Raw genomic sequence first — 9,790 nt, 5'->3', positions numbered from 1 at the left:
TTTGAGGCTCTTTCTTCAGGTGAGCAGGGCCCAACTTCAGATATCCCAGAAGGGGACCTCAGGACATTCATAGCCTCTATCTCCTGCAGGGAAGCTCCTCTCTCTTGTGCAGTAGGATGTATTCTGCTGTCCAGGAAGAAGTGAGTCACAGAGCTGTTCCCTGACTCATCCAAAACCCAGGCAAAGAGCAGTGTAGAACCACACCATGGTCCAGCTATGCTGGAAAGCAAGAGCTGCAGCAGCTCTGCACTGGCTCTGCACTGAGGTGGGGGTTCATCTCCTCCTAAAGCACAGCCACTAAGAAGTCCCTGAGTAAAAAAAAGTTTGGAGATTTAACTGGATTTAGAATAAAGTAAAATAAAACGACACTATTGAAACTCTGTTGATGTTAGTGAAATTCCTTGTGTCTTACACCAGCAGGCAGAAAATCAGATCTAAAATGCTGAGGCTGCTGGCAGATACTTTCCTGTTTGTGTGTGCAGTGGAGAAAAGTGCTTGTTTGGTGCTGATTGCAGACTATGGAATAAGAGCAATTTCTCATCCCACCTCCACAGAAGCTATTTAAATAGTTCTACACCCACTTTGAAAGATGCTCAGTTAGAAAGGAGTAAATCTGGAAGTTATTACTCCTCAAGGAAAGAAGCTCCAATAAACAGGCTCTGCTAAGGCTGCCGGTGCTCTCGGGGATAGCAGCCGCCCAGGAGCTTTCCCTTCGCCAGCCTGCCTTTGCAGAGGAACAGTTATTATTAGGCAGCCTGCAGAGCAAACACACGCCGCGGGAAAGAGCCCTGCGGCTCGTGTCTGAGGAGCCCTTGGAGCTGACCCTTTGTCCCACTGAGGCTCGGGGCCAAAGCCCAGCTGGCTACATGCAGGCTCCTCGGAGGCTGCAGGAGCCCCCACGTGCTCTCCATCCAGCACAGGAGCGGAGGGAACAACCAGAAAAATGCAAGGACATGCCAGGAGAAGCAATAGGCTGAGTGCTAATTTTAAAAAAAACAGCCCTTATGAAATATTGGGGACAGAATGGTGCAGTCATTCAATGCCTCCCTCTCCCCTCCTTGGGGATTGCCGGCCACAAACTCACTCATACAGTGAAAGTGTTTGCCAGCTCTTCCCCAAAACTGGAGGTGGAGATTTAACCCACGGCACCTCTGCAGGGCTTTCTGGCAGGATGCTGCCCACCACCCAGCTGCTCTCCCACTGTCCGTGTTCCCCTCTGCTAGACCTCCTGCCAGCAAGACAGTGAATGCGGAGACCCTTCCCCAGAGCAGTTGCTGGCCAAGTCTCTTCCCAGGGGATATGGAGGGAAAAGCTAAACTCAGGTGGGGAACTGGGCCACCAGCTCTGTGCAGGGAGAGCCAGGCAGGACCCAGGAACCTTGGCGCTGGTTGCCCTCAGGTCACCTCCAGTCCTGATCATACCTGAGAGCAGGCATTCAGGCAGCCTGGGAGCTTTCCCACCCCCACCACATTAGATGTTCACAGATTTAAGTTGTTTCCAAATTAGGTTGGACCCAAAGAGAGACTTTCATGAATTGATATACTCAATAGCCACAGAGCTAAGTCCTCAAATGAATCTCATACAGTGCTACTGTCAGAGCCAGCTGCTAGTATTCAGACCCTCAGCACTGCCATCCTGCTCCATAACCAGCACACAGTGACCCCGACCCTATAGCAAGTTTTAGGCAATGCCTTCTATGTCTCTGACTTTAGCCCAGGAGAGCTCTTCTTTGAGATTAAGATCTTAATATTTATAAACCTCTGGTTTTACCATCTGTTTAATATCATGGTAAATAAGGTGCCTACACTGCTATCCCTCCAACTCACCTGAAAATCTCACCTTCTTAACCAAGGGCAGTTACATTTTCCTTAAAAATAAACTACTTATAAAATCACTGTGATTTTCTCACATTTAAACAGCCAATTATTTCTGAGGACATGAGAAGCAGCTGTTGCAAGGTTGAAGCTCAAACAGTTACATCTCTGCTATTTTAATGGGTAGGAGTCGATATTTTTATTCCCATGTGATATTACCAAGATATGATAAGAAACCACAGCACTAGTATTAATTTGTGGAGCAAAGATCACTTCATTTTGCCCCAGTGAGGAATAATTTTAACAGAATTTTAGCATTCCACAAACAACTCTTTAAAAGCCTGTTTGTTTTTCCCCCTTTTTCCCCCTCTTTGTTTTTTGATAAAGCACCACAACCCTGGGTAAGGGCAATTTGAAGGCAGAGATGGTTTTTAAGGCAGCCTTAACTCTTTCCAGACAGGAGAATGGGCTTTCCAAAGTTTAACTTGGCATTGTCGACCACTGAATAAAGGGAGAGCACTGACTTTGCCTCCCACCAGAAGGTTAACATATTCCAAATAGGAGTCAGTTCCTTTCCCACAGCCTTTACGTGAATACTTCTGCCAAAAACGTTGCTCTTCAATCTGTGCATGATCACCCAAACCAAAGTGGCACCTGCAAGGCTTTGCTTCATTCTTTGGAAATCCTTGTTGCACTTAAGAAGGGAAAATCAGGTGTGTGGCACAAAGAATGGTGATTTGAGCTAAGCATAGAACAGAGTAACAATTTTTAACTGCACATGTGTCTGTCAACAAGCCCCTTCAAACATCTTAGCTCCATTGTATTTTATCCTTTTCCCCTAGGACCATGACACACTTGACAGTGGTGATAAATCAGCTCTCATGCTGTCCTATTAGCCAGGAAAATATTATCAATCCCATTTAGCTGGAAATGTGAGACCCACAGGTAGTCTAGTGGAGTGATTACCCCAGGTAGTTACCTATAACAAGCCAGTCTCAGCAGGGGAGTCCCATTCCACCCCGCTCAGAGAGGGTGCTCACGCAGAAATAGTGGGGCTGATTTCAGGTCCCCTACTTGAGCAAACACTTAAAGGACAGAGTTAACAGATTTAAAAAAAAACAAACAATGCAAAACGATATGGACAGGTGACAGAGTGAGAGCATTTTTCTCCTATGTTTTGAGTGGATTTCAGTGCAAGAAGCAAGTTTCTATGTTCAGATTTGAACTCTGTACATGGAGTAACATCTAATGCCCTGTGAATCAGTCAAGGACATTACTCAATAGCATCAAAACTAACAAGCATCCAAGTGTGTGAAGCAGTAGGAAATTTTTCACATTAAAAAAGTGGAAGGTGCCTCCAGATTTAAATGACAGCTGAGCCAGGAACTCTGAGGAATTATATTCTGAAGGCATCTAAAGCTATAGGTGGACACCAAGAGAGACCCAAAATGAGTCCCAATGAGAAGCTGACACTAATCTACCTCTCTAAGAATTTGGCCCCAGGTGACTTGCCACAGATTGGGCAGGTGTTAAGTTACAAAGTCAGAAATAGAAAACCAATTCCCTCTCATGGCCTTTCATTTAAAGGCTTGGACAGATTCCCAGACAACTGTCAGCCACATGAAGATATAAATTATTTGGAAGAGTGCAAAGGGTAATGAACCAAAATGGGGGTTCAAACCCTTCTTTTTTTTTCCCCCAGGGTCAAAAGCCACCTTAAAACTTGCAGACCCTTAGCAGGCATCAGTGGCAAGAGCAAACCTGGGGTTGGTGACTCATGTTCTTGCTATGTGGATACACTGAAATACCCTTTCACCACTGATTCTTCCTCATCTTCAGGCAGAATTTCTATTATAAACTGGTTTCTGCTCCATCATCTACCTGCCAAGTCACAGATGCAGGCAGAGAAAGGTAGGCTTCCTTTTCTGAAGCACTCAGCCTGCCCAGGCTGTGGTTAAGTCTCCAGCCAAAGAGGTGGAAGCTGGCTGTGTGATTCCTGCCATGCTGCCCACAGGGCCTGAGCAGCAGCAATGAAGTGGACTGGGCACAGGCTGATTTCAGTCTGTGATATAGGAAAGTTATAAACCGTGTGTGATGGCTGGTTTAGAAAGATCTTCAAAAGGCAACTGATCACCATAGCCACTCTCTCCACAGTTACAGGCACACATACACATCTCCTGGAGTAGGCTCTGCCTGGCACAATGGGATCCAGATCTCTCTGGAGCAACTACACTGTAACTCAGGAATCCTACAGATAAAACCCACTAGCAGTGATCAGTAGAGGTTTATTTTCTCTGGGGTCTAGAGTGACAACCTCATTGCCCTTTTCCAGATGCAAATATTCAAACCAAGTACTCACTGGTGCTGTGAAGTTGGCAACAGTGTGGGTACCTCAAGTACAGGGCAGTTCAGCTGGAAACCCAACAGCTTTCACTTCTCTCCTACACTTCCCTGTTGCAGGGAGTAGCACCATGGTACCACAGCCTCAGCAGCACCCCATTCGCAAAATCTAATTGCAACAGCTACCATTCTTGGCACAGGCAGCAAAGCTCATAGCCTTCCTTTTCTGTTTGAAACTGGTCCCCAGAGGCTTAATTTGCAGAGCAAATTTGCAGTAATGGGATTCCACCTTCCTGTGCCTGACAGAAGGTGCCTCTGCGAGCTGCCTTGGTTCACCTTTCAAGAAGCTGACCTCTTTTTTTCTGAACAGCATCTCAGTTCTGGAATATGGGCTGTGACAAATGTTTCAGAGAAGGACTACAGGGCTAACGAATAGATTAATATTTAATCACACTTCCCCACTATTGGGTCATTGTCCAAAATTTCTGACCCATGTACCTAAATCTACACCAGCCACAAATATGACTTTGTTCTCAGAATCTGACTTTTTCTTATTATTCCCAACTTCTTCCTGCAACAGTCCTCCCCACAGTCAAATTAATTTTGAAGGGAATTGTCTTCTCCTGGCTCCAGCTACAGGACTGACCCTCGTTTTCTACCAGTAATGCACTTTTCCATAGTAACCTTTCACCACATTTCTTGAAGAGACACTATTTTTACACACATTATAGTGCATTTCTCCTCCTCAATTCAGCATTAGTGCAAGGAGAAGAGGAAAGGACACAGCAGCCTCAGCTCATTCCTGGGACATGCATGGAAGAATGCAGGGGTAGGGAAGCTTTTGGCTGATCTGAAGCTTCTGTCCCTCAGGTGGTGTAAGACCCCTCCATATCTGGCAATTGGAGAGTGGGATTGCAATCCAGGGAAGGCAAATCCATTACACTTTTAATGTAGGCTAAGCAACAAGGAAAGCAGGTTGGGACAGACTTTAGCATCGGATAGTTACTTGACATCCAGTCTTGTGCAAGCACCTTGAGGCCCATCCCAGAAAATTTCCCCCACTATTACTTGCTGAGCTAGCAGGGCTGAAACAGATACATTCATCGGCGCTGCAATCCAGCACTTTGGGTGCAAAGCAAGTTGGGGCCCTCAGCTGTGTTCCTGCCGTCCCCTCCAGCCTGGGTTCACCACGCAGCGCATCCTGCCTGAGTGACGAGGGCTCTCCCGGAGCACGAGCTGCTGGCGATGGAACTGAATGCCAAGGAGCAGATGAGGTTAAGCTCAAATATGTAGCTGCAGGGATGGCTGGGTGCTTAGGCAGCTCCCTACAGACCATTCGTTTACCGGCATCGTTTTGCTGTCTGCCAACGGCGAGAAGCCGCCCCAGCGGTGCGGAGGGCCTGTCCCCGGAGAACGCCGACCGCAGCGCAGCCCGGCCGGGCGCCCCGGGGTGCGAGGGCAGCCCCAGCGCTGGCACAGGAGCCACGTCCCCGCCACGGAGAGGGGCCGTGACCACGGGCCGCAGCCCTGCCGCACCACACAGAACGCTTGTTACCAGGCGCCTCGTAACTGGGTTTTTGGGTCTCAGACCCGGGTTGGCGTCTGGTTCCCCGGGACCGCTCCAGCATAGCGGCGCTGCACTCGGCAGGGGGCGGCAGGGGGCAGCAGCGGCAGCGCCGGCACCGGCGGCGGAAAGCCGGGTCCAGGCACATTCGGCCGGGGGCTAAGGGCTGCACTGGCAGGGGAGCGGAGCGGGCAAGGGGTGAAGGAGCCCCGAGGCGAGGCTCGCTGGATGTCACCCCGCGGGGCAGCCCCGAGCGCACCGCTCCAGGCCCCACCAGTCAGGAACCCCAGACACCCTCCAGCAGCGGCGGCCCCGCCCGCCGCGTTATGAATGGGCGCGGCGGAAGCCCCGCCCCCCCGGACGTGACGCCCGCCAATGGGGGCGCGGGGTGCGCGGCGGGGTGAGGTCAGCGCGCGGGGCCGGGGCGGGGGCGGCGCGGGCCGGGTGCGGCGGGCGGGGGTCGCGGCCCCGGGCGGGAGGGGTGGTCGAGCGGGGCTCGGAGCTCGGCGGTCGCTGCCGCCGCGGCCCGGGGTAGGCGGGGAAGGAGGGAGGGGCGAGCAAGAGAGGGAGGAGGAGAAAGAGAGGGAGGAGGAGAAGAAGAGGGAGGAGGGTCCTCGCCGCCGCTGCTCCGTCCTGGGGGCCATTCAGCGGGAGCGAGGCGAGGAGCGAGCGACGCCGAGGCCGGGCGTGGGGCGCCGGGCGATGCGGGGCTTCGTCAGGCTGCGGCGCGGCGGCCGCGGGCTGTGAGCCGGCGGGGCTGGGCCGGGCCGGGCTGGGCTGGGCTGGCGGCGCGGGGCGGAGAGGGGTGGGCGGGAGCGTGGCGGAGCCGAGCGCCGGCAGCGGCGGGAAGGCGGGAGCGGCGCTGCCCGGTGCCCGCCCCGCACGGGGGGCTGGCCCTGAGTGCATGCGGGGCGCCCCGCCGGGCCGCCGCCGGGCCGCCGCCCGCCGCCCCTGAGACACCGGCGGCGAGAAAGTTGCGGCGGTCGCCCACATGCGCGGCCGCGGCCGGCGGCTTGGGGAACGGCGCCGAGCGGAGGTGGGCGAAGAGAGTTTGAAGCGCTCGCCGGCGGGAAGATGGCGGAGCGGAGCTGAGAGCGGCGCCCGGCGAGCTCGGGCTGCCCCCGCCTTCCTCCGCAGCCCCCCGGACCCCCGCCGGACACATGCAGGCCAAAAAACGCTACCTGACGCTGCTCTCTGCCGGCACCTGTCTTGCCCTGCTGCTCTACCTGGGAGGCGTGCGGCTGCGGGCGGCCCGGCACCCGCCGCCCGGTAGCCGGCATGGCCCGCGCCCCGGCGGCGCCGAGCGGCCCTGGCCCCGCTTCCCCGACGCCTTGCGGCCCTTCGCGCCCGCCGAGCGCCCCAGCCCCGAGGGCGGCGGGCGCGTCTCCCCCCGTCAGCGGCGGGACGCCAGCGCCGGCCTCTACCGCGGGCGCCGCTGCCGCATGGAGTCCTGCTTCGACTTCGCCCAGTGCCGGAAAAACGGCTTCAAGGTCTACGTGTACCCGCAGCAGAAAGGAGAGAAGATCGCCGAGAGCTACCAAAACGTCCTGGCCGCTATCGAGGGCTCCCGGTTCTACACCTCGGACCCCGGGCAGGCCTGCCTCTTCGTCCTCAGCCTGGACACGTTGGACCGAGACCAGCTCTCGCCCCAGTATGTGCACAACCTCCGCTCCAAGGTGCAGAGCCTCCACCTGTGGAACAACGGTAGAAACCACCTAATTTTTAATTTATACTCCGGCACCTGGCCCGACTACACTGAGGATGTGGGGTTCGACATTGGCCAGGCTATGCTGGCCAAAGCCAGCATCAGTACTGAAAACTTCAGACCCAACTTTGACGTTTCTATCCCGCTCTTTTCTAAGGATCATCCTAGGACAGGAGGGGAGAAGGGATTTTTGAGGTTTAACACCATCCCTCCTCTCAGGAAGTACATGTTGGTATTCAAGGGGAAAAGGTACCTGACGGGGATAGGGTCAGACACCAGGAATGCCTTATATCACGTCCATAACGGAGAGGATGTTGTCCTCCTGACCACCTGCAAGCATGGCAAAGACTGGCAAAAGCACAAGGATTCGCGCTGCGATCGAGACAACGCCGAATACGAAAAGTAAGTGAGCGGTGCCCCTTCCCCGAGCTTGTATCCCCAGGGCATGCAGGCGGCCCGGGCCGCCGGGCAGATGTGAGCAGATGTGTGCCAGTGCGCTGGTGGTGGCCGGAGGAAGGCATTCATCACTCCTTTGGGCGAGTCGGTGGCTTCTCCCGTCAGTCGTGAGGCTGGCGGCTGGCTCCGTGCTGCCTTGGCCGGGGGAGCTGGCGGGGAGGCATTGAAGGGCGATTCGGTGTCCTGCCGCCGTGGCGTTGCTTGCCCGGGGACTGATGACCTCCATCCGCAGCCCCGGTGGCTTTCCAAACCTTGCCAGCGGCAGAGGTGTTGGAGGATGCGCTGGCATTTGGCACTGCTTTTTGATCCCCCAGCGCCTCTTAGGCCAGGTGCCCTGTGCCTTCCCTGCCCTGAGACAAAGTTTCTAGGAGTCCTGAGCTCTCTCCAGGTCGCATGTGAGCCGCGCTCCCGAAGTGGGTTGGCTGCTGAGGGCAATGGCTGGGATGCGTTCTCCAGAAAGCACTGCCCGGTGTGTGATCTGTGTCTGTGTATCTCTACAGACAAGCCAGTAACTCGCCTTGCCGTATTTTTCCTCTCAGTTCAAACCAGCACAGTATCGGGAAAGAAAGAAGGAAGGAGTGTTGGCTGTGTTTATGTCCTGTGTCTGAGTTTCTGGTTTTCACATGTGAGAGAATACACCAGTGATGCGAGCTCAAGCGTGTGCTTTCTGTGAACGCCTGGTTGCTTGCCTTTTCTCGACTTTTATTTTTATTTGTTGGTAATGTCACTGTGAAGCCAAATTTTTTGTCGCTGTACTGTTGCCCTTGTTTTCCAGTCTGCTTTTCAGGTTTGTATATATTGCTGCCGAGAAAATCGCTTCTGGGAATTACCTCCAGGATTGCGATGCTGACTAAGCTGTTTGCAGCTGATTAGTTCATTTAAAAGCCGACCACCGCTATGTTTGCTGCAGAATAGGTGCCTGTATATGAAGTTTTTCACACGAGAATATTTCCTGGGTAGCATGAATTACACACTGAATTAAAACAGACCAGCCGTACAGCACTGGGTGATGTGCAGTGGAGCTGCACCCAGAGCTGTCAACGGCTGGAGGGTTTTGTGGTGCACGGGGGAACGTGGGTGGAAAAATACTTCTGGAGAGGATTTGGGAAGAAACGACGTTGGCATTAATACTGGTTAAAATTTCCGACTGGCTGTTTCTCCACCGAAACTATCCCCGGGGGTTGGGAAGAGACCGGGAAGGTCGGCATTGCAAAGTCGGGAAAGCCTGCATGAATTGCCTCGGTGAACTCTGCTCACCTTTTGGTTACTGTAATTCTGCTGCGGAGGGGGAGGAAAGAGCAGTGCAATTACTCAGTGGACTTTCAATCCCATTCATTTTCAGAAAACTGATGGGAGAGTGGTGAAATAATGCACACGTGGAAGCAATACAGCATCAGTGCTGGGTGATCAGTAGAGATACTAAGCTAAGCTCATGGTATTTGTCACCCGGGAGCCCCTTTGGCTTGTGATCTTCTTCAAGGAATATATGCTTTGGGAAAGAAGGGGGACCTGACAATTCCAGCCTTTCAGGGTGTGTTGTTTTTTTGGTTTTAGATCTGACCAATTGGAGCTAATTTACAGATGGGAAAATTCCTGGTTATTTGTTGTATACTACAGTGTGTGCTGTCAAGTTGTCATAAAATCAAACATATGTGCCTGTGGTTTCACGTGAGTCCAGTTTTTTTACAGCTATGCCATTTTGGTCTAATAAAAGATACACCTCTAACTCTTAGTTCTGCTCCCCATAAAGTGTCTTTGCCACTTATTGTGGGGAGATTTGTATATAGCAGCTATCAGGGGGTATGACAGCATGAACCCAACTAGTATGCTTTGCTATTCATACAAAAAGCATACTTGCCACTACAGTGCAGCTGTATTGGGGGTGGGGGGCTTCAACATTCCTTGCAATGC

General features: G+C 53.1%; 1 protein-coding gene across 1 annotated transcript in view; it reads left to right on the top strand.

Moving 5' to 3' along the window:
• Positions 1-6,582: 6,582 nt before the first annotated feature.
• The window catches only part of EXT1 (exostosin glycosyltransferase 1), a 178,189-nt gene continuing 174,981 nt past the window's right edge, over positions 6,583-9,790 (top strand). Inside the window, exon 1 of the mRNA XM_066335107.1 lies at positions 6,583-7,825. Within this exon, the coding sequence (XP_066191204.1) occupies positions 6,879-7,825 (947 nt within the window). The 5' untranslated portion in view covers positions 6,583-6,878. The remainder of the gene's footprint in view (positions 7,826-9,790) is intronic.

This window comes from Sylvia atricapilla, chromosome 1 (assembly GCF_009819655.1).
Source record: "Sylvia atricapilla isolate bSylAtr1 chromosome 1, bSylAtr1.pri, whole genome shotgun sequence".
Classification (NCBI taxonomy): domain Eukaryota; kingdom Metazoa; phylum Chordata; class Aves; order Passeriformes; family Sylviidae; genus Sylvia; species Sylvia atricapilla.
Note: the sequence above shows the minus strand (reverse complement) of the source record. Positions and strands in the feature narration are given on the sequence as shown.